The sequence below is a fragment of the Syngnathoides biaculeatus genome, chromosome 8 (assembly GCF_019802595.1).
Source record: "Syngnathoides biaculeatus isolate LvHL_M chromosome 8, ASM1980259v1, whole genome shotgun sequence".
Lineage (NCBI taxonomy): Eukaryota > Metazoa > Chordata > Actinopteri > Syngnathiformes > Syngnathidae > Syngnathoides > Syngnathoides biaculeatus.
Genome location: NC_084647.1, coordinates 2,366,064 through 2,391,851, shown reverse-complemented (window position 1 = coordinate 2,391,851; position 25,788 = coordinate 2,366,064). Strand labels below are relative to the sequence as shown.

Genomic DNA, 25,788 nt, shown 5'->3' with positions numbered 1-25,788 from the left:
CATTGTTATGAACCTGTGGATGTATTCTATGTGATGCAAAAAGTTTAATTCATTGGTGCACCAGAATTTACTTTGTCAATAAGGATTTCCTTTCACACTACTTTACTTCAAATTTTGATCATCAGTAACCTTTTGAAAATAGTATTAATTTCAGTATGGAAGACATTTAGCCATCTGAAGCCCAGGCAGCATTAAAAAAAATGCACATTTTTTTGTTTACTGTCATTGATCAAATTTTAGAATCATGTCCCATGAATAACAAACATTTATTACCACTTATAATTTAACTTTTCTTAGCATAAAGTGATAGACCAGTTGTATATGATAATAACAATAACAGCAATTATTATTATTTTTTTAAATGATCTTCATACCGCGTTATCCAACTTCAGAAACATGTGACTTGACGAATTGCTTGACGTTTTATAGGTCATCAAAGCCATTGATGAGGGTTATCGGCTGCCCCCACCTATGGACTGTCCCGTGGCGCTCCACCAGCTCATGTTGGACTGCTGGCAGAGAGAAAGAGCAGAGCGACCAAAGTTTGGCCAGATTGTGAACATGTTGGATAAACTAATTCGCAACCCCAACACTCTGAAGAGGACTGGAGGAGACAGTTTTGTCAGGTGAGGAGGCTGAGAATGGCACATGGCTATATCTGTAAGTCTGTTCTAAGGATGTATATGCTGCCCGAGTAACAACTGTTAAGTCCATTGTTATTCACCAGTCACAACTATTAATGTGCATTGGTATCTTACTGTATCATAACTTTCATTCCACTGTGGGCTTCAGTAATAAATACACTGTACGAAACATGGCTCCGTAGAGAAAATTTACACCATTATCTAACCGACAATCTATTCATATCATCAAAATATCTTGACTTTCTACACGTTTTATAGCGTCTGTTTTGGTGATTCATCCAGAAAAGTATTTTCAAGGTCAGAGGTGTTGAGTGTTTAATTGGGTGGCTGGGCTCAGATGCCTCAAAAGTGTTTAATGGTGTTGAGGTCAGGGTCCTCCAAAGTCATCCAAGCATGTCTTCTTGGACCTTTTTTGTTTTGGTGAAGCACATAATTAATGTATTAGGAGAGAGGTCTGTACTTTTGTACTATAGTCTTTGATGTTTTAAAAGAAAAAAATAGAAACATCAGCTTATACTTAATTTTTTTTCCTGTGACATTTTATTATCACACACCATTTTACATACCCCGTTATTACTACCCATTAAATATTATCTTCCAGCAATGTGCGGCCGAGCAGCCCAAAGACCTTAGATAATAGATTACTCTTTAAATTATTTTTAATTGTGCTACATGCTCTGGAATGTTGCGGTTTTAACTGTGTGGAGAATTACGATGAAATGCTAAGTTAAAAACAAATATGACCCTACAGCTCCTATGCAATTACTCTTAAGCGGCTAAATGTGTCACAAATAACCTACATGTGTTAACAGAGTCATTGCAGCCCAGTGGAAGACTGTTTAAATTTAATGAGTGTTCGAGCACACATTCCCATGCTCACCTAATGGGGCACAACTTGAGTGAAAGTGTTTCCTTGTTGAGTAATTAGCACAACTCAGTTCTATAAATGCAGGTTTTAAAAGTTACTGTAAACGAGGGGAAGCTGTGTCTATGCATATATAACTGGGCCTGTAAAAATGTTTTATGGTTGATACAGCCAGTGGAACTACTACAATACAGGACAATTTTTTATAATATTTTTTTTTCCCATAAAATAGAAGCATTCTATTATTCACATGCTCACACCTTAGAGGAAGTATAGGGGATTTGACTGAATGGGTGGAAATAAATCTGAAATGGTACCAGTACATACCAACTTCAGTATAATGTCACATTTTCTTCATCATAATCACCAAAGTGAAAAGTCTTATTTCATAATTATATTGCATAGAATTATTGTCATATTGTTATTATTGTGATGATAGTTATTGCTATTTTAAGTCAACCCAAAATTACCTTGTATTTTGGAATAGTGCCAGATCAAAATATTAAACTAATTGTGACGAATGTGGGCACGGTGGTGCAACTGTAAAGCGTTGATCTCATAGTTCTGAGGTCCAGGGTTCAATCGCAGCCTCGCCAGTGTGAAATTTGCCTGTTCTCCCCGTTCGTGCGTGGCTGTTCTCCAGGCACCCTGGTTTCCTCCCACATCCCAAAAACATGCATTAATTGGAGACTCTAAATTGCCCCTAGGTGTGATTGTGAGTGCGACTGTTGTCTGTCTCCATGTGCCCTGCGATTGGCTGGCAACCACTTCAGGATGTACCCTGAACCCTCCCCGTTGACAGCTGGGATAAGCTCCAGCACTCCCGTAACCCTTATGAGGACAAGTGGCTAAGAAAATGGATGGATGGATGTCATGAAATCGTACTTTCCACTTTCTTTAATGCTTTCCTCTCCTATCACTACTCATCAGGCCCACCACTACCCTGCTTGAGCCTGGGAGCCCTGAGGGGTCCTCAGCTGTGGGCACAGTAGAGGACTGGCTTCAGGCCATTGGCATGGAGAGATATATCGACAACTTTGAAGCTGCCAGCTACACAACTCCAGAGGCGGTGATCCACATGACACAAGAGTGAGTTGCATCGACAGAACATGTGAAAAAAAGTGCTAGGCCCAACACAATATACCGTCATGTGTTTGGGTTGGCTAGTGATAGGATGGGATTTTATATTCTTATGTGTATTATGCAAAGCTAAGCAAATTTATTCGTACTTGTATAGCACCATTCATACACAAGGTAACTCAAAGTGATTTACATGATTAAAAGCATTGAAGTACAAATAAATAAAACATTTAAAGCAGGGGGAAAATGTACAATTTAAACAGTGTACAGTACAAGAAATACCATTCAAAAATGTAAATACTCTAAAACGCACGAGGAAAAAAAGAAGAGTTTTTAACCAGGATTTGAAAAGATTCACACTTGAAGCTGACGTCAGCTATTTTGGCAACTTATTCCATTTTTTTTTTGCAGTATAATAGCTAAATTCTGCTTCACCATGTTTGCTTTGGACTATGCACTCCACTATTTGACCCGAGTCTGTCGATCTCAGAGGCCTACTGAGTTTGTATTCCATAAGCATTTCTTTCATGTATTCAGGACCTAAACCGCTTAGTGATTTATAGTCCAGTAACAGATTTTTCAAATCTATTCTAAAGATGCCTGGAAGCCATGGTAAAGAGAATTTTAGTTGTATGCTCTGACATCTTTGTTCTGGTCAGAACCCAAGCTAAAGCATTCTCAATGAAATGTAGGTGTTAAATGTTCTTTTGGGGGAGTTCAGTCAGAAGATCATTACAATAGTCAAGTCTCCTTGAGATAAATGCATGGATGAGCTTTTCCTGGTCTCCTTGACATTGAAATTTAGAACCCTTCGCTCTAGATGTGATCTTTAGATGGTATAAGGCAGTTTTTGTGATTGATTTCATGACTGTTGGAAGTCAGGTCAAAATTAGAACACCATGTTTTGGCCTTGGTCTTCGGTTTTTAAAGATAGTGAGTCCAGGTATTTATTTTTTTTTTTTTTATTTATTTTCATAGGGTTAGTTGTAGTTTTTTTCCACTTGCTTTCTGCTTTGTTACACTTTACACTGTAGTTCTTGACTATAATTGTGCTCCTTCACAGTTTTCTAGGTAACCTTGAGATGGTCTTAGTTTTAACAGGAACAACAGCTTTCATGACATTGGAGATGTTCCAGATGAAATTGTTCAAAAGTTCATCAGTTTTTTCAGCATTCACAGTTCGTGGCACAGTTACAGCTGCCGTTAATTTAGTGGCAGTACTCTCATTTCTGTACCTTTTCTTAATAGACATAGAGGTTGTCAGAACTTTTGGAAGAATCTGAATATCAAAAAAATGTAAAAAATGGTCAGAAATAGCCATATCCTTAAAGTCAATTGATAGAATTTCAACGTTCCCAGAGCTGACCAGGTCTAAGATGTGACCTTGAGTGTAAGTTGAACTCTTAATAATACACACACATGCAAGTGCACGCACACACACACAAACAGAATAAAAAAACACTCACACACGCACACATCTATCTATGTCACACAAGTATTTGTGTAAGACACTCCTTTAATCACGTGTGTGGAATTAATTTATGAAATTAGACTCTGTTATTCCAATTATGCATTTAATCTCTTAAAAGGACAGGATTGGGACTTTGGTGACGGCATCTGAAGTCCTTATTCGGCAATTTGACTGTCAGACTAATGGAAACCTGAAAAAGTCATTATGTGGATCATCAGTCTTTGTTTTTGTTATTGTGGGTTCTTAGTCCTAACTGTGTGCTTCCTCTTCTTGCAGGGACCTGACCCGCATTGGAATCTCCTCTGCAGCGCACCAGAGCAAGATCCTGACCAGTGTCCAGGGAATGCTCTCCCAGATGCAACAGTTGCAAGGCAGAATGGTTCCTGTCTGAGAGATTCAAAACTGAGAAGGAAAAGGGAGCAAAATGACTTCATTTCCTATGAAAAGAAAAAAAAATACAAAAAAAGAGTAATTTTGAAAGAAGACAAACTATGAAGAAATAGTTTACCTCATCTGTGCACTTTAAATTTGGTCTGAAAGAAAAGATGAAGCAAAAAGTGGGGACAATGGCACTTTTGCTTTAAAATTCAGACCTTTATTTTGTCCTTTTTTTGTTATTTCTGAGAAGAAAATTGTGTATGGATGGAAGCTGGAAGTGCTTCCGAGAGGCCAAACTGGAGTGCCTTTACTGGATTGAAAGGAAAAGCAAGACAGATGAAAAACATTTAGTCAATCTCATGGGCAAAGTGTTTTTTTGTTTGTTTGTCTTTTGGTCTTTTGTTGTGGAATGATCCAGATGTGTGGCTCTTCTTTCTTCTCGTGACTGTATTTATCGTACATGCATTGTCTCCGTGGGACTCACACGTTGCCCCCGCTGCGATTGTTCTGTCTCAGCTGGATCTGTTTGATAGCCCACACACACAATTGAGGATCTCAGCTGTCGGAGAAGCCCAGTGTTGGATTTGTCAGAAAGATGGGATTCCGGGGGTGCTCATTTCGAGGAGATGTACCATGTTCCTCCTCTATCATGGACTTTTCTTTTCTTAAATTTTTTTTGTTGTTGCCTTCAGGACATTGCCGAGAATGTTTTTGATCTTCCAGAGCAAATGCCCTGTCTTCCCAGAATATGTCCTCTCACGCCTTTGACAAACACACTGTGTGGATCATCCCATCCATCTATCAGAATCGGAGCCCTGGCGGCCTCCAGATCTTTCTGCAGGACTTTCTCACCGTCCTTCGCCAACTTCAGTGGACAGTTGTTTTTCCTGGATTTAAGTGGGTTTGTTCATGTGGCAAGTCAGAGGACCATATGGCAGGATTTAATCAAAAGGATGTATGCAACAAATGCAATATGGATATTGAGTGACTCACAATCATCACCATCCACTGAGGATTATTCAAGATGTTATAAAGGTGAGAATTGATATTTGGTATCCTTCCCTTTGTTGTAATTGCAATGTAATAATTTAATATCCCCTTATGATCTAATTTTTGTTGCAGCCCATATTGTATTGTATTGTAACCCTAACCCTGTGTTTGCAATATTGCAACATTATTATTTATTACAATACATGATTTGCTTTCTTGGCAAAACAAAATGCTATGGTGGACTGGATACACAAGGACAAAAAAATGATGAGAAGGGAAAATAGAAGAAAATAATTTTCTCCAGACTTTAACCTTCATATATTTGCGTTATTAACAGGAACTGCCCAGAACCCAAATAATAAGACTAAATTTGTACCAAATAAAAGGATCAAATAACCAAATTTAAGGAATAGTTCATATTTTACTTCTGTTATGTTTTAAATTTTGACACTAACAAGACATTTTCAACCACTGGCAGGATTCATCTAAAGATGTAATCAGATATACTATTAAAGTTAAAATCATCAATATAATAACATTTGGCGCCACGATGGATCAGCTGGTAAAGCATTGGCCTCACAGTTCTGAGGTCCCAAGTTCAATCCCGTATCCGCCTGTGTGGAGTTTGCATGTGCTCCCCGTGTCCGCGTGGGTTTCCTCTGGGCACTCCGGTTTCCTCCCACATTCCAAAAACATGCAACATTAATTGGACACTCTAAATTGCCCCTAGGTGTAATTGTAGTGCGATTGTTTGTCTCAATGTGCCCTGCGATTTTTTGGGAACCAGTTCAGGGTGTACCCTTCCTCCTGCCCGTTGACAGCTGGGATAGGTTCCAGCATTTCCCGCGACCCTCATGAGGATAAGCGGCAAAGAAAATGGATGGATGGATAATAATATTTTCTTGAGATTTTCCAACTTTTACAACTCAAAGACTTCAATAAACAAACATATCGATCTCTTGCTATGTCGCCAAAGTAATTAGGCCACTCGCAATACCTGAATACTCTAGTTTTGCTTTGAGATGAGGTCTGAAGCTGTGCATGTCTAAAAAAAATAATTGATTTTCAAACGCAATAACGTATGAAGCCTCTCTCTCTCTTTGCTCCCCAGCTGCTGTGGTGCATCCTCAGGATCTCGTCTCCACTCGCCGCCTCCAGAATTCCATTCCCTCCTCATTGTCTTTCATCCTTCTCTGTTCTTACTGCAGCCTCTCCTGATATTGATATGAGGTTCTTCCCACCATGGACTTCCAGTACAGTACTGGTGTAATCTGAATGATTAAGAGCATTGAAAAAAGAATGTAATATAATCTAGAAAGTTCTACTCCAGTGGATTCTTGGATGTGCTTTTTTTTGTTTCAGAATTTTTAACCATTGTTTTCTTCTTTTTTTGCATGTAAAATAAGAGGAGTCTGGTTTGAATTTGTGAATAAATGCAAGTGTTGTGTGTGGTTTATGTACTTGAAAAAAAAATCAGTTACTCTGTCCATTCACAGGCCACTGTTGAGCCTGTGAAAAACCAACATATATTTGTTTGCTCAAGAAAACATGCTGTACAATATGTTGCTCCTGTCTTTGTGGGCTCAACTCTGTTACAGTTTTCTGTAAAGAAATGCATTTGTGCTTTGGCATTGACTCATGGATTACAATTCGATACAGGCTCAGTAACAAGTGTGACTAAAACCTTTCGGTTAATTTTTGGAGTTGTCAAGCTTGTGATGCAAGGAAAATGTAGTAAACGAGTAATAGGACAAGATGTCAAAGAAGGGAAGACTGTTATTTTTCAATTTTATTCAAGAACCCATCATACAGCTGTAGTTATAACCCAATAGACTTCATTTGATCTGTTCCTTTTCTCTTTAAACTGTACTTATCTGAATGTTTTTAACTTATAAAAGGGACACGTCACAAAAACACCTCCGTCCTTAATACACCGCTGTGGATCGTTCCTTTGGGCAATGTGTAACTTTTGAGTTATTGTGATAAAAATTAAAAGGACCTGTTTGGAAATATGCAAGACATGTTAGGAAGGAAACCAGAATGTACTGTAAAATATATTTTTTTTGCCTACTTCAATGTCTGGTGATTTTAAAAAAACAGAAAATGAACAAAAATGTAACACAACACAAAAGTTAATATTTGTTATTGTATACCTTCCAATGCCATAAGATCGAGTCATGTAGATCTAACATTATTTTTTTCGTTCTTCTTTTTTTGACATGATCACATTTTTGTTGTTTGTCAAGGAGATATAGGTACATGTAAATTATGACATTTATTTATGTCCTTTTATATCTAGTTTGTAAAATAATAGCCTCAAGTGAAGAAAATAAAGGGGTGCCAAAGCGCACTTAATAAAGTAGTAACCATGTCTCCACTGAATCTTAATCTCTTTCACGCACACACACACACACACACACACACACAAAATTACCTCTCTACAGCGATGACTTTTATTTTTGTCATGGGTCACATTAGCAGGCCACTGTGACTGTGAAACTGTAGACAATAAATGTTAAACCTCATCATATTATCTATAGACAGCAAAGTGATGAATAGCTAGTTTTGACATCAGAAGTCAAGAACAAAATGTACATTTATTTTAAAAAATTGGATGGGATAAAAAAAAAGTAAAAGTTTGAGTCATTTGGCTATTTTGGTACCGATTGCAAGACTTATTACTGGAAACGTGATGTATATGTAGATCATCTGCTTTAGCAGGCAGTATAAAAGGATGTGATGCCCCCAGGCCTTGAGTTTGAAACCTGTCTTCTTCATAGACAAATGAGGAAGACTTATCTAAGAAAAAAAATACAGGTCAACCGACAACTGCAATCGGTTTATTAGCGTTTACTTGTACTCATGTCCAACATTGCAACAAAAAAGTGACCATTCTTAACTATGGTTTCCTAAGTTCAAATATCTTTTTATGACAGTAGTCGCTGAGATTTTGCACCCAGTGCCAATTTTTGATTTACATGTGGATGTGTCTTTAATCAGAATAACATCTGCTTCCCGTGTTCATTTCCAACAAGGATAAACAATTGATTGTGCGGTCTTTGATCTGTTAGAGCCTGACAACAAGGACAGAGAGAGGGGGTGGTGGAAGAAGACTGTTTTAGAAAAATAAGTTGAGTTGGATTTCCAGCCAATTGTGTTTTAAAAATTTATTGCAAAAACATCCGCACAAGGCACACATAAATTACTATTGTGAAGTTTCCAGAATGAGGTAGTTATCAGGAAATCTCTAACTGCAGAGATTTGGCAAGGTTAAATGGAATGATGTGGAGCTATTAATATGACTGCTTGGTCAGATCAGGTTCAAAATGTGTTCCTTATTTTGAGCAACATGGTAGGGCAGTATTTTCTAAAAAAGAAAAAATAACTGTACTGGTCAGCATCATGCACTCCACCCACAAGTTCCAACCGACTGGCCTTTATAAAGAGAAGAACATTCAGTGTAGGACAAACTTCCTCTGAGTCCAAATACTGTAATACTACCAGGTGGTGACAGATATGTTACCTCTTTTTTTCTGAACAATTGGTACAATATGGTACATAACAGATACAAGTACTGTATGTGGAAAACAAGTGAGATATTTATTAGACAAAGGTCAGGTACAATGGAAGGGGAGAGGTTATTTCCGGACTAAATTAAATGTATTTGGGGTCCAGTAAAATCAGGACAGTTCATGGTCATTATGGTGTCTGAGATATATAATGTACATACATGCAATTCATGCACATACACACACACGCGCACACATGCTTTATTCCAGCATTTTAGTGTTTCCTGTGCAGATTGTTTATGCACACACAAACATGATGAAACCCACTGACCAGCCAGCCTTGCTTCTCTTTGGCTCCGGACGCTAGTTAGCAAAGGCTAGTATCAATCATTTAGCCAGTGGAGAGAGGCTCAGTCAATGAGGTCATGTATAGGTGAAGAACTCGGATCAGCACTACAATCCTTTATTGCAAGGGGGGAGGATCCAAGATAGCTGTGGGCGTTATAACCCAAAGAGCGAAGAGCCCTTGAATAGGAATAAGGAAGCAAGTTCAGCAAGGTCGATTTGTGATGCTACAAATAAATACAGTTAACACCTGTTTTTGCAACAAGATTATTACAGCGCTGTATTGAGTGCTCAAAATTTACAGTACAGTCAGAAACTCCACGCAGACTGTCATACATTCCAATAAACTGAAACAGATAAGACAAACCAAGAATAGATTTGCTTTGCTTTCTCATCAGGAATTTTCACAATACCTTTTAATCTAAACTGGACACGAAAATATATTTTCTGCTGGTTGTCTACACACAAAAAATAATTAAAACCTGGTAAAACAACTTACAATATTTCTGTGCCTGACTCAAGGGCACCTCGGCAGAAGTCAGGAAACAAAAGCACTAAAACGATAATCCTCCAGTTACAAAGCCCATGTAGTTCTGTATGGGCAAAAATGGATTCAAATATTTTGTGAAAGTCACACTTCTGTGGTTTCCACCTTTCCTGAAACAAAACATGAATAACTAATAACAGTGGTCTACCAAAGTGTATATTGACTGCACAGCTACTTTGTTATACCAAAGGTTGCTTTTAAATATCATACAAACAGAGATGAGGTGACAGGACAGTCCTACCATTTTCATCTGGTAGGACAAAAAGTCTTTGGATCCTTGCAAACATGCTATTAGCAACATTTAGCACTTACTGTAAATGGTTTATTTATTTTGCAGTTGTGAACATGGATCACATTTTTGACTGCAAGCCATCCATCCATTTTGTTCCACTTATTTGATATTGGCTGTGGGGGCAGTAACCCTGGCGTCTCCTTCTTGTTAGACATGCCTGGAACACCTTAACAAGGAAGCGAATCAGATGCTACAGCTACCTCATCTGGCTCCTCTCAATGCGGAGGAGCAACAGCTCTACTCTGAGCCCTTCCCAGAAGACTTTTTCAGTCTTATACTGAAAGCAAAAGTTGTGCTCAACAGAAAATCACTGAGCCTAACCCTCTCAGCGACATTAACCAGCTCTCGTCTTTAATCTTCTGTCCTTTTTTCACCATTTCAGATCAGCAAATGACAGTTGGTGCTGTGATAAATACATAAAATAAAGCAGAACAATATATCAATCTTCCAAGTTTTCTGAATTCTTAAAAATTATTGTCTCCAAGTTTATTTTAGTTTATCTTTTCCAAGTGTACCTTGGAATTTCTATATATATTGTACATATCTGTCAGTCTGTCCATCTCTGTCATGTCATTATCGGGGGATTTTCAACTTATCGTTCCCTGGGATAATCAGGGTTCTGCTTGAGCTGATAGCCTACTAGACCTTCATCAAGCAGCTGTCCCGAAATGGTGGGGGAGGAAGACTCATTGATGGTGGTTGAGTGGGTTGATTAACAATCTTGCCACCATGAAAGCCAATCCACATAGCCCAAATACTTTTTCTTTAGAAATGATGGAGCCTAAGCAATCAGCCCAAGATCCTTGGAGACTTGTGAATACTTTCTTTAAAGATTAACATGTTTGTCTGTTTTTTTTTTTTTGTTTTGTTTTTTGTACGTTTATGACTAGCAAGGTTATAGGTCAGTGTATCAGGTGCAGCTGAGAGTGTGGCCAGGGGATCTGGATGAGGAGCAATTGAGTGGTCGTGTAGGGGACCTCTCATGGCCTTCATTTGGGAAAAGGCCCCCCCGCTGGCACTCTTCAGCCTGGAGGTGAGATTAGTCTGGCGGGACTGATAAAGCTCTGCGTTATTCCAACAGGGAAACACTCGAGGAAGGATTATGCTCCTGGAGAGAAGCGGTTCTCACAAAGAGCAGGTGGGGTGAAGTGAAAACATTTTTATTTTAAGACTCCTGGTGGGGTTGGTTTGGTGTCTGTAGCCTGGAGCTTAAACAGACCAATTTAGATGTCCTGCAAACAATAGATGGTATATTAACAGACAAGCAGCTGGGATAGTCATTGAGTGTTTGGGTGCTCAGCCATAATCGCATAGTTTGGCAACCAATTCCTGTCTTTTTCTCAGTTTTGTGTTCTTGACCTTTAGACAGATGTTTAAGACCCTCAAATATTTGGAACAAGATATGTTTTATAAGGTGCAGAGTCATAAACTGAGCGGAAAAAAAATGTCTGCTGTTCTCCCAGATCTCCCATTACATCCTTTTATTATTCCTTCATCCATCTATCCATCTATCTATCCATCCATCCATTTTCTGAGCCACTTTTCCACATGACGTGAGTGTTGGAGCCTATCCCAGCTGTCAACGGGCAGGAGGCAGGGTACACCCTGAGCTGATTTCCAGCCAACCGAAGCGCACATGGAGACAGACAACAGTCGTACTCACAATCATATTTAGGGGCAATTTAGAGTCTCCAATGAATGCATGTTTTGGGATGTGGGAAGAAACCTGAGTGCCCGGAGAAAACCCACGCAGAGTTGGGGAGGACATGTACACTCCACACAGGTGAGGCCAGGATTCAAAACCCTGGTCCTCAGAACAGTGAGGCCAACACTCAACAAATGCCCCATCGTGCCACATGTTATTCCTTTGTAATCAATCATATTCAACTACTACTAGAAGGACCAGATGTGTCAACTATAAAAAAACAGGATCATTCGTCATTCGTCCTAAAGTGTGCGGGGTGGGATGAGAGCTGGCTGAATTGCATGAAAGTGTAATTTCAACAGGACTAAATGCTAAGGATTTTTTAAATAAGATATATCTTGTTCCTTTAGGTATTTTGACCAAAAAATTATTTTGTCAGAGATATTAGAACCCCTGGTAATTGTGTTATAAGTGTTTCAAAAATGTATAATTTTGTCACGACCCATCGAAACGGAGGTAGGACCCAAATGCAGGAGTCGGGAGACGCAGAGGTAATTCTGGAAAAACGTTTATTATTCCAAGGTCAGGGATCGGGCAGGCAGTCAGGTGCAGCAGCGGTAGTCAGGACGTCGGGCGTGGAGAGCAGGTCCGCGTGCAGCCAGGAGTCGGTACATGGGAGATCGATCAACAAAGGCAGAAGTGTCAAAGGAGTCAGGTTTATGGGGTACCAGTCGGAGAACAAGCAGAGGTCGGTACACACGGGAATATGATCAGAGATACGGGAGTGCTGGAACGGGGCATGAACCGCATCGACCAGCAAGACCATGACAATTTTTTCCTTTAAAGGAGGTATACCCTCTAAAACGGTGTTGTTTCCAAACACCTTTTATCATTATGAAAATTGTGCCTTAGACAGTCTTCATAGTTTTCACTCATTCCTGACTTAACTGCATTTTTTCGCTGCACCATGTCAGAATTCATTTTTGCTTTTGTTTGTTTAGTTCACTGACAGCCAGCTGTCTCCAGTTGATCTCCAGTTCTCAATGGAGAAAATAAATCCCTTCACGCTGGGTTGCCACTCAAAGGAAAGCTTCTGCTTCCCATTTCATATTACTGGCTGTTTTCGACCATACTCTCTCCTCCTCAACCACCTCTTCACTGAGGGATTTTACACATTCCACACATTCCTCTTTTCTTATGACAGTAAGCATGTTTCTCAGGAGGTTGTTACACCAATTATATACAGCAAATAATATTCTCAAGTCTTTGCACTGGTTAAATCAGTGGTCTCTAATTGACATATAAAGTTAGACAAATAATAATAATTGTGGCCAAACAGACTTTTATTATTATGCTCCATGCCTGTGGCTCAGCCTTGCTGTAGATCTGAGAGCAGCAAGTGTGGACATTTTTAAAGGCAAATTTAAGGTAAAATTTTTTAGACTGGATATAATTTAGAATTTTATTTTAATTGAATTTATTTTCAAGTATATTTTTGTAATACCATTTCCTCTTTTCATTCCTCTTTATATGCATTTATCAACTTACATATTCAGAAAAACACGTCAGCTTGGGTAAATGTCGAAGCCTATTAGCAGGAGATTGGGAGAAATTACCTGTAGGAACTTTAAACATGGACAGATACCAAAGACGACAATATCTGATGGTTTGGGTTCATTTGTGCTTACAAATACCATATCATATTTATGTCAATAAATCATATGCATGTATGTAACTTTTGTCTTAAGACACCAGCCATAAAGAATGATTGACTGACTATTAGGTGGTTGGATAATTGATGCATGGTTCCTTCTGGAGTATTACATGTAGACAAGACACAGGGTGAATTTAAAGGTCAAGTGTCATGAAATGGATGGTTTTTAGTATGTTATTAATGAAAACACGTCAGCCAATACGGGACCATGCATTTTTTTTCACAACAAAACATGATTTCATATGTTGTACACAGCTTTTTGTAACTCCCGCCATGAAAATCCTCTCAAGGGATTTCTTTTCGAGAAGAAGCAGGAAGTGACGTAAAGGACAGCGCCGCCCCCAAGTGGACTCGTTTGTTTCCATTAGTTTTACCTCCGGGAGGTAGGTCGTTGTTCCTTCGTGTTAGTCAAAATGCCAGCTCATTACATTGCTGGACATTGCTTGAACACTCGGGAGAATGGATTTAGCCTTCATAAGTTTGCAAGAGACCCGGTTCGTTATGAAACATGGATTGCACGGGTGCAGAGGACGAGAGCTTCGTGGGTTCCAAATGATAGGTAGGCAGTAATGCGCCCTGGCTTGACGGTGTTCAACAAGTACTGCGGCGGCTTTGAACATCCCCCTAAAAGCAGCACGGCTTGGCTCCATCCATCGAAAATCAGCCACACCGGCTGAGGCGCCGCGTTCGGTGGACACTGCCTCTGCGAAGGCTGCTCGTCGGGCTTTGCGGACGGGAGCGGCTCTGAAGAACTCAGCTGCGTGCGTGCATAAAGTGCCCCAGTTCGACTGTGTTGCTCAGTACTGCGGTGTCTGTAAACACCCCCCCAAAGCAGCACCCTTTCATGACAATATCTATTTTAGAATGTTTATAGGGATGACACTTGAGCTTTAATAGTTGTAGACTCAATTACATTATTCAGTGTTAGGGTTAATCCAGCTACTTCCCATTGATGCTTTCATTTGGTCTTTTTCTTAGCCCCTTATACAGCTTGTGCACCTATGTCATAAAATCACGTGACATCACATATTGCCGGTCAAACAAAGCATTGATGCAAGTTAATTCCGTTGAGACTAAACTAAAATATGTCTTATAGCACGACAACCAGAGTTTTGTCCAACACCGTTAAACATTTAAAAGGTGATAAGAAACGAAGGCACGTGGAAAAAAATATAGACACTTGGCACAGAGGACCCATATTTAAGTCGATGTTTTGGCCGATAAGAAAGTGGACTGTTAACCCGCTTCCGCTTGTCTTGGACAACTGGATATACACATGTATCTAGTGAATAAGTCATCAAGATTTACATGGAAGAGTTTGAAAGCGTATAAAAGTCTGGACACATCCATATACATCCTTGCTGGGCCTGTTCTTCATCAGGAATAATTCCACAGAGTGATGGACTCTCTCAGATTTTTTTTCAATACAAATACCAATATTTAAATAAATGTCCCCTGGTTTTACACAAACTAGCATTCATTAACTATGACTGGAAAAGAATAGCCTCGGTACACGGAAGCGTATTGGTCCTACACGCTTACCTCAGTAAACCTCACTGTGACAAATGGTTTATTTTTTAAATATGCATTGTTCTCAAATGAGTCAATTTGACAGTCTAAATACTTCTTGATAATTTGAGATCTCTATACACGTCTCATTTTTTCAATACAAATACCAATATTTCAATAAATGACCCCTGCTTTTACACAAACTCACATTCATTAACAAAGACACGGAAAAAAAAAATTTGGACAGGGAGTCGTCTCCTCCGTACACGGAAGCGTATTGTGGCCACATGTTAACCTCCATAAACCTCTCTGCAACTGACGTTTTTATTTATTTTAATATGCATTGTTCTCAAATGAGTCAACTTTATATAATATAATAATACTTCTTGGTTATTTGCAATTGAGAAGTATAATTCCAACCTGAAATGAACTGATTGCTACACAGGCGTGTGCATTTCGTTGGGCAGGTCTCGGGCATTGTGAATATTCTGCTCCAGTTCAATGCCTCCCACAATGTCAAGCAGCTCTGTTTGGCCGGTAATATGGAGCCGTGAAAACAGAGATGTTACGTGCACTAGCTCTACAGAGATGCTGAAAAATGTGTTCATACTGTAGCTATCGATCTCTCTCTCTCTCTCTCTCTCTCTCTCTCTCTCTCGCTATATTCAGTATATATATTGTATGCAGTATGTATGTGTGTGTGCGTGTGCGTGCGTGTGCGTGTGTGTGTGTGTGTGTGTTTGTAGGTATAACATTATGCAGAAGAAAGTCTTTGGAAGTGATAACTGTATACATGTTAACTTTTGCATGTGTCCATATAAAGACATTGGGTGAGTTGTATCTGTGTAAAGTAGGTGCAGGCCTCATCTTCCTAAAATATGTTGTGACCTGGCACAGGTCCCTGTAGATCACGTGTGTCAAACTAATTTTAGTTAGTGGGCCACAATTACACCAATTTTATCTTAATTTGGCCAAACGTGTATATCTGTGTCCTTATAAGCTATGAATCAGGTGTGTAAAACTTATGGTCTATGGGCAAGAACCAGCCCGTCTCGGCGTCCCGTCCAGCATGTGGGCATTGTTCGGCCAAGTTTTTTTTTTTTTTTTTTTTTTTTGGGGGGGGGTGTATCTTATTTATTGATTATTATGATGTTGCAAATCTTGTGAATCATATGAGCAATGATCACCGGTCTCAAATATCATAGATATTAGTGCAATTTTAACATTTTTTTTTTAATTGGGGTTTTCATTGACAGTTGCAACTAATAGATCACAGTATATTGACTATATACACTGTATGTACCTTTAATGAATTAATTTATTTGGAAATACTTTTTTAATTTTTTAAATTTCCACATCCATCAACATTTTAAAAACCTCAGCAAATCACACAATACAGACAAAAGTGGAAATCTTTCATAATGAAAGTGCAGTTCTCCCATTGCTTTCAACTTTATACGGGTTGGCTGAAAGAGTGATACTAAAAAATGAAGACAAAATACTTGTATTCATTCATGAACAAGTTTAAATGAGAGTAATGGAGATTTATCAAGGTGAAAAAGTTTTTAAAGCCAATTTTAAAGTTTTTTTTTTTTTTTACTTCAGCGGACCAAAGAGTCCAATTGCCACAAAGGGTGAAAACAAAAGAACGCTGGTAAACCTTCCCAAGTGTCAGGGGCATGGCCAGGCCACTGCCTTGTGTGCAGCGGCATGCAACAGCAGCACCTAACCTGCGACTTATTGTTGCTAATTATGCCATGTACAATTTAAGCATTGTGTGTTGTATTATTAGTCGCCAGCTCTTTGCATTAGACTGCATTAGTGTGTGTGAGCATATGAGCCTCTGTTGTGTATTAATTGTCACACCCAGTGTTTCTGTGCCACTATAGCCAATACAATTCTATTTTTTTTTTTGCCCAGTAGTTATCCAACCTTTTTTTCATGTTTTTGGACCTTTCCTTTTTTCCATGTTTTTTTTTGACTTTGTCTTTTTTGAAATGCATACCTGTATATGACCCCTGGCTCAAATAAGACCACTCTTGATATCAAGTCACTGCTTCGGACTCCTGCATTTTGCTCCAACCCCTTTGTCCCTTACTCGTGACAGAACAAATTGGCCTGGACCCAGCGGACTCAGGCCCGATAAACACTGAACTTCAAGAGTAGTGGGATGAAGAATTTTCTTTACTTTAAGCAATGGCACGCAAGGTACGACCGCTGCTTGTTACTTCTGTTTCAGCGGCTTCTCACTAGCAGCCACTCCCTTTCTCTTGCTGCAGCGGCAGTACCCAGCCTGCAGCATCCATCATGTGCTCTTGTTTAAGCAGCGTTCTTCCTGTGCTGTCCACCATACGCTCAAGTTCCATCGGTGCCCACAATATCCAGCACATGCTCTTGTTCCGGTGGAGCCTGGCACGTCCCGTCCACTATGTGGTTATGTCTCATTGGTACCCAACCCGCTACGTCCACCACGTTGTCTTGTTCCGCCAGTGCTTGGCCCATTCCATCCACCACGTGCTCATGTTTCATCAGAGCCCAGCCCACAATGTCCATCACGTGCTCTTGTTCCATAGGCAACTGGTCTGTGCTGTCCACCACTCGCCCGTGTGTCAGTGGTGCCTCGGCAGTGGTCGACCAGCAGGGGGAGCAGCCACCACCTCTCGACTAAGCCTCACTGGTGCTCAAACAGTAGCAGAAGCCTCCGACTCTCGACCACACCTTTGTGGTTCTCGGCCAGCAGCAGTTGCCACCCCTTGCCACCTCCTCCGCAGCTGTCACCTGCTTCTGTTTGATTCCTACTTTGGGGACCCTCCTTCTGGACATCGTGGAACCCTGGTGCTTGGCGTCCTAGCTGACCACCTGAAATACTCAGCCAAGATCCTCACTTGTGGCGGCCTGAATGACCACCAGACAGAGTGGGGTGGGGGGTTGTGTTTAAGAGACTTTAAACTTGTTTATGACTTACAGTTCTATGAATACCACTTCAAATGATTGAAATGTTATTCAAACAGGCATAAAACAACAGCAGAGCTGTAAGAAACAAGGCGCTTGAGGAGCACCTTTGCCATGACCACAGTGATCCCAGAAGGGACAACAGTTTTGAGTAGCTAGAAAAGCTCACAAGATCAGCAGAACTCTGTGCCTATTTCAGAACTGACAATCCAAGATGGCAAGAATTGAACACCTTTCTCAAGAAAGCAAGCATCAAGGGAAGAACACTGGATAGGATCCAAATGCACGACTCCAGAACACGAGGTACAGTTCGAGAAGGTCCGTACACAAGCAAGCAGTCCAAAAGGCAACAGAATCCAAATCGTGATACAAAAAGGTCAAGGTAGAGTCAAGATTATTATGAGTCAAGGATGTGGAACAAGGAACGATGAAATGTGACAACAAGGTAGAATCAACTGGACACAAACAGAATGGGACACGATGTATATATGCATGGAGTAATTAGCACAGACAAGGGAAAGGTCAGGAAGCAAGGGAATGCCCAAGCCCATGACAGCAAGTTCAAAATTAGATTTAAGGCTGTAACGCATGCTGTATGTGTGTTTCTTTCAGCTTGTCCCTTTCTGGGTCACCGCAGGATATCATGTCATGTCAGATGAACCCATATATATGTTTGGCACACTTTTTACACCGGACGCAACCTTTCTCTGGGAGTGGAGGCCCCAGTGGGATACGAACCCAGAACCCCTAGTTTAGCAAACCAGTGCTCTAACCACTGAACCATGGGGACTCTCTCTGCTGTACAAGGTGTTTAAATGTAGCAAAAGAAAACAACTCTGAAGGCGACAGAGAGTGAGATAGAGGAAGAACATCGTTACTCATCCTTAAGGGTATAACGTATATTTACACACTGGTCCATATACTTCAAGGGTACTTGATTGTCTTGCGCATACTGCCACATTTTACCAATATCATTCACATCCAGTGGTGGCAAGTATTATTCTGGTGCCAGTCAAAGTATTCATCACTATCCATTTCACAACACCATTACAGCAAAATCTGTACCTGAAGAAATATGGATTTTAGAGGATTTGGTTAAACACACCAATAGTTCAAGGATAGAGTTCAAACCTGCAAAACTCTGGGGACAAATACCGAAGGAGGGGCAGGTCAAAAAACGGTTTTACCTGAATATAAATAATACCAATAACCCAACGGTCCAGGAGAGGCCGGTTAACAATAGAGGAAAGCGGTACAGGGGAGATCTCAAGGATAAATGTAGTGTGAAGGAAATGCCTAACCAAGCAGACATCAGGAAGAATTCTCTGGAGAATGACAGCCTGCCTGGGAAGTACAGGATCTGGGACTATCAATATGGCCTATTTCCTTAATTCCTCTGGTTTCTGCTCATTTATGAGGTACCTGTTTCTACCAATGAGGATTTGAAGGTGAAGAAATGGGTTGCAGTTCAAAGAAGCCTGCCTGTACGATATCAGGCTGTGCTGCACTGTCACCAAGCTGCAGCTGCCAATAATAACAATGTTTGAGCAATATAAGATGGCAAACATGGTCCTGATAAACAGATAATGATACTGTAAAATGGCAGCAGTGATATGGTATGCCAGGCACACATTGATGTCAGAACAGGTCGCAGCTCGTCAGATAACCAGGTACAGACAAAAGCGAAGAACCGACTCCAGCAGGATAGCATCATTTTGTCATTCGCCTAGGGCAGGCTTGACCTGGGTTTTCCATGAAAACCTGTTGGAAAAATGCTGACCCAAAAGGGATACATAGCATGGTGCAGACGGAAGTCTACAAATCAAAAGAGTACAGAGGATGTAGAACATGAAGAAACAGGACAGTTGGACATATTGTTAGACAGTACGAGGAAAGGCTCTGATCGGATATCTGGTAAATGATAGGACATTGGGTCAGTTTCTTGATGTGTTCCATCAATGATATTCTGTCTACTTCCATATTTGTGGTGTGGCAGGTAGCCCCAAATGCAGACTCTATGGAAAGTGCCGCAGGAAAAGGTCAAAGAAGTAAAGCGATCCTGGCCTCAACGGACGACTCACAGATGCAGGCAAACCAAAGAAAGCAGTTCAAATTTCAAAGAAGGTAACAAATACCTACATCTGACCATATATCGTCCCCTGGTGTTGAGGTGCCAAACAGGTGGTGCTAACGGAGCTAACAGCACCCTGGAATATCAAGAATGTAGGTGGAATATGAGTGAAAGCTCAAGAAGTAGTCAAGGCAAGGTAATGTATTTCATGCACAAGGTAACTCAATGTACTTTATGTAAAAGAGGGCGGCATGTTGGCACAGCTGTAAAGTATTGGCCTCACAGTTCTGAGGACCTGGGTTCAATCCTGGCCCCACTGGTGTGGAATTTGTATGTTCTCCCCGTTCCTGCATAAGTTTTCCCCGGTCACTCCGGTTTCCTCCCACATCCCAGAAACATGCATTCACTGGAGACTCTAAATTGCCCCTAGGTGTGATTGTGAGTGTGACTGTTGTCTGTGTCCATGTGCCCTTCAATTGGCTGGGAACCAGTTTAGGGTCTGCCTTGCCTCCTGCCCATTGATCGCTGGGATAGGCTCCAGCACTCCCGTGACCCTTATGAGGATAAGTTGCCAAGAAAATGGAAGGAATGGAAGTACAAAAAAGTTAAATACCTTTTAAAAGCATTTAAAAACAAAGGGACAAAAACACGATTTTTTTTGACACGGAAAATGCTCTAAAATAAAAGCATGACAAAAAATAACTTGTACATGAAAAAAATGACACTGCAACCGCTTTGATTTCTGTTGGCAACTTCTTTCATATTTGTGCAGCACAATAAATACTATTTCACAACAGATCACTACATTGCCCCATGCAGCACTTCTGCATAGCTTGCTGCACACGTTAAAAAGAAGTTGTCCCGCAGAGAAACCTGCGGAGATCAGCTCTCGTGATTCCTCCATTTTAGTCACATGCTGTGATGATGTATTCACCATTCCCGTCTACTCTACATACCATACATTCACATACTATGCTGCCTCCTTCTTGATCGATTTTGCAGCATAATTAAACGTATCATCTGTTAATATAGGTCAATTTGTTCAAGCAGACAATGTTCCACAGTTGCCATTTTTGCTGCTATGTTTGAGAAATAAAGTAAAAAGTGACTACCGGAGATGTCCAAAAAGTGCTGAGGAAGCCACACCCTGTAGCGTCCTAGTCTATACGAGCCATAGCAAAAAATCTGACATGGAGTAAAACCGCAGCCCATTTTCAAAACTGTATACGTAGCTTGGACTCGAGTATAAAGGCAAACTACATGTAGGATCGTCACTGTTATGTCAGTGCAGTCACTGCACACGTGAGTATAAAGAGGCCTTATCTCAGCTAAATGTAGGCAGGAGGCAGGGACAACATGCAAACAGGCAAGGCAGGGATTTGAACGCCAGTCCTCAGAACTACGAGGCAGATGTACTCACCAGTTTCCCCCATTCCTCCTCTTGTTTCCTATTTTAATTTAAATTTCAAATATTTTTAATATCTTTCAAACATAACCCTTTATCCAAATGAGGCAAGTGAGAACTGATTCACATTGGCAAAGCAAACCTTGCAGCAGACACTCTTTGAGGTCATGATTTTTATGATATACAGGTATATTCTAATAAATTAAAATATATTGTTTTATTCACATGAAATTTCTATAGAAATTGTGGAACAGAAGCTTGCAGATGACGATAGTTGTGATTTATCAACTGGAAAATGCAGCATTGGCCTCACAGTTCTGAGGACCAGCGTTCAATCCCGGCCCTTCCTCTGTGGAGTTGGCATGTTTTGTCCGTGCCTGAGTAGGTTTTCTCCGGGCACTCCAGTTTCCTCCCACATCCCAAAAACATGCAACATTAATTGGACACTCTAAATTGCCCCGAGGTGTGATTTTGAGTGCGACTGTTGTCTGTCTCCATGTGCCCTGCGATTGGAGGGGAACTAGTTCAGGGTGTACCCTGCCTCGTGCCCGTTGACAGCTGGGATAGGCTCCAGGACTCCCGCGACCCTTGTGAGAATAAGCGGCTAAGAAAATGAATGGATGGACTTATGTTTGTGTTTAAAGTGTCTTTTCAGAGCACCTTATTAAGATAACAGTAGCATTTACAAAAATATATATCTTGGCACTGATCTGTTATTTTAAGGAGAGTGCAACAACAATAGTTTATATTGTTTTTTAGGAAGTTACTGCTGCAGGCCAAAGGAACTGTTACAGTTTTAACAATCAAAATTATTTTCCAGTAACTTTTTTACAACTGTCTGTGACCCATCCAAAGTGGCTACGCACCCCACTACATTGGTCCCAATCTGCCAGTGGAGAATCACTGCTATAATCTATACAAATAGTGAAAGCCTAATTCTGGAAAGGGCAATAGTGCATGCAGATGCATTATCTTTCAATAAATTAATTCCCATAACATTTGGAGCATTATACATTTGGACAATGCATATTATCCAATTAATGTCAAAATTGAGCAATAACAAAAACTCGCCTTAACAGCCTATGAATGTACAAATATCTTAAGACTCTGTCCAGGACAATCTGAAATGTGTTGAAGGCCTGTCAATTCTTCCACATCCAAGTCATCCAACCCAGAACATGTTTGGGCCCGCTCAGCCAAACTCATGTTAGATCTGAAAAGGTCTGTTTTTAAAAAAATTACAAAGCTAGAACTGAAAAAATACCGTCAAAGAGAACAAAGGGCTGCAGCCCTACTGACAGATACAAGTGATAAAGAGGTGTGTCTCCCAAATTTTTTTAAGTAATATTCACAATGAACTGGAGGAGGAAAAATCACTCCTGCAAACTGAAGTATGTCTTATGCCCATATTTAGTCATGGCTACATAATTTCCTCATGTCCTCAGTGGGGCTTTGGTCTGGAGCCAGATGTGTCGTTGATCGCATCTCTGCACGTAGGCTGACCTTGATGAACTGCATACTGGACACTTTGTAATAATCCATTGCCAGCTAGAACCGGTTGAGACAGAAACCCTTTGTCTAAGTGGAAAACCCCGATCTCACGGCACAGGTTTGATACCACCCATAGTCCGCCCTTCTGACAACATAATGGCATCTGTATCTTCGCACTTCTGATCTGCTCTCTGCAGCCATTATTTGTAAATCATAAGTGCGCAGAATATTCTGTAAGTAAATTCTTCGAAGAAACTGTTCATCATCTCCAGCCTTTATTTGGATAACCAACATTCTCACTATCCGAAATTAAATGAACATGCGGAGGAAAAAAGCGTTCTCTAACAATTGGTGACCTCGACGTGATTTCGGACTGAGGTGTTGGTTGACAGACAGAACAACGGCCGGCCAACAATTGATAAGGTAAGAGGACATTTATCCTCCAAAAATGATCTTCTATCTGTTAACTGTGGTTGAGGTCCGTGTCACGTTTGAATTTGTTACATTGTGAAATTATAGTTTTTGGCTGGATGAACAGTAGGGGAAAGGATGTGTACTTTCTCTGTATCTTCGCACTTCTGATCTGCTCTCTACAGCCATTGTCTGTAACTCATAAATGGCCAGAATATTCTGTAAGAAAATTCTAGATGGTTGAAAAGCCATAGAGTGTGTGGGCGTACCACTCTAAAAAGGGTTTAGAAGTACCCTGTGTTCGGAGGTTGTGCCGACACAAAAACGTAAATCCTGAGGCTGGCAGAACACACCGATAAGGTTGAGGTGAGCCTGAAACTTTCTGGACCACAAGGTTTTCTATTTCTCTTCGGAGAATCCTAGAGACTATAATTCTTCATTTGAAATCAAAGGACAAAGAGCGATAAGTGCTGGGTTCGAGGCCCGGGTGGGTAACCGTCGTGTCCCGCCTAAATGGTTGAAAAGCCATAGAGTGTGTGGGCGTACCACTCTAAAAAGGGTTTAGAAGTGCCCTGTCTTCGGAGGTTGAGCCGACACAAAAAGGTTGTAAATCCCGGGGCAGGTAGACCACACCAATAAGGTTGAAGCCAGCCCAAAACATTGTGGACCAGGAGGCTTTCTCGTTCTTTTCGGAGAATCCTAGAGACTGAAATTCCTCATTCGAAATCAAAGGACTGTTTCGTTAAAATAAAGGGGCTCAAGCATAAAAAAACAAACAAAACAAAAAAATATATATACATATATATATATATACATATATAAATGAGTAACTAGATAAGAGGGAAAACCTATAATAATAAAAATCCATCTGAGAGATCACAAATTGTAGAAATTAAAGTGACCTTAATATAATGTCCTAAGAAGGGTATGACAATACCCAGTGGTAGTTAAAAAAAAAAAAAAAAAAAGAGCGTCCTTCGACAACTGCTGCTGCGTACACACACACACACACACACACGATTGTAGCTGATTGCAACTGAAGGAACTATTCTCACAACATTTCAACCATTCTTTCAACTGTTCTTTCTCACTATCTCGTTCTTTTTCAGGCAAAGCAGATGTGGAGGCCGCAGCTTTTCTTGACCGAGCCCTCACTGATTACACTCTGAAAACAGGACACGCCCATACAGCCTCCGCTTTGCATTCGTAAGTCTTCCGGGCAGCCATTTTGAAGGACGTTGCCAAGTCAGTAGCGCAAGCCATGGAGGCCAATCCGGACCTTCCTGGGGTTGAGGTTGACTGGTGGTAAACATCATATGAGGAGACATGCTAAAGAAAAAGAGTCTAAGGTAGACAAACAAAAACTACACAAACACAACTTGCCATGTTGCAGTTTCAAAATCTAAAAAACAGGAAGAAGCCACTCTTGCTCTGATCTCAGCTGCCTCTGTCGGTTCCGAGCGCATGATGTATCATGCAGGTTCATTCATGGGTCGAGGTGCGCCCCTGGTGGCCATAACATGTGCTTCAATTGTGGACAGCCGGGTCATTGGGCCCACGAGTGCAGACAGCGACCTCAAGCCTCTGAATGGAGCATGTGGCTACAATCAAGGAGGTTACAACCAACCCCAAGAGAGTTAAACCAACAGTCACAGACTCTTTTGCCTTCTTTTGTGTTTGCACCTAACTGTCCAGTCAATCTTTTGGCCGTCGATCTCTTCATCTCCACATGCCCTCTCATCAAATGCAGCTTTGATGGACTCATCCTGGAATTTCCAGATGGTAACACCTACTGCTGCTCTGCCTCCGGTGCCACCTCCCAGTTCCCTCTTGTTGAACAACGCCCTGTGGCATGCGCCACTGCCAGCATCTACTGGGCAAGAGTGGATAATGACTCCAGTGGTTTGCTCGAAGCTGAACACTTTTGGACTCTCTGGTCACCTTGGGTTCGCAACCTCAGATCTTATGATATGGTAACTGATTGTATGCATTGCACTCTGTACTATGACAGATCAAGGGATGAGATGTATAGTGAGGCATTTCAGGAAATTGAAAACAACATTTGGAAATTGAACATTGGTGATTTGTTTGCAGGCAAACCAGGTGTCGCCTTTTCGGTGTTCCTGAATCTTGAACAACTCAAATGGTACATAATGGCGGATCCCCCAGACCCTTCTATGCCTCGTCACCCACGTCTCCTTGATGGTCTCGCCTCAGCACACAGCAAAGGATCTTCGTCAGTTTGTCCTGGCTTCCACACAGGCCACTGATTGGCAAAATTCATTTCACTCTCTATTGCTCTATTCCCTGTCACTTGATGCTTATTAGATTCAGTCTAACACATTTTCACCCACTTCTGTTTTGGAGCACCAGCTTCTGGATAGGCACCATGGGCGTGAAACAACCGACAGTGATTTTACTCGTCAACTTCTTGATTCACTTACCACGTCGCTGTGGTCCATGATGACC

General features: G+C 40.8%; 1 protein-coding gene and 1 long non-coding RNA gene across 4 annotated transcripts in view; one reads left to right on the top strand and one right to left on the bottom strand.

Moving 5' to 3' along the window:
- The window catches only part of epha4l (eph receptor A4, like), a 60,853-nt gene extending 52,946 nt beyond the window's left edge, over positions 1-7,907 (top strand). For both annotated transcript variants that reach the window (XM_061828598.1, XM_061828600.1), the window contains exons 15-18: positions 430-626; positions 2,440-2,598; positions 4,337-5,473; positions 6,540-7,907. In XM_061828598.1, the coding sequence (XP_061684582.1) occupies positions 430-626; positions 2,440-2,598; positions 4,337-4,451 (471 nt within the window). In that variant the 3' untranslated portion in view covers positions 4,452-5,473; positions 6,540-7,907. The remainder of the gene's footprint in view (positions 1-429; positions 627-2,439; positions 2,599-4,336; positions 5,474-6,539) is intronic.
- The window catches only part of LOC133505400 (uncharacterized), a 66,882-nt gene that overhangs the window by 24,675 nt on the left and 16,419 nt on the right, over positions 1-25,788 (bottom strand). The window lies entirely within an intron of this gene.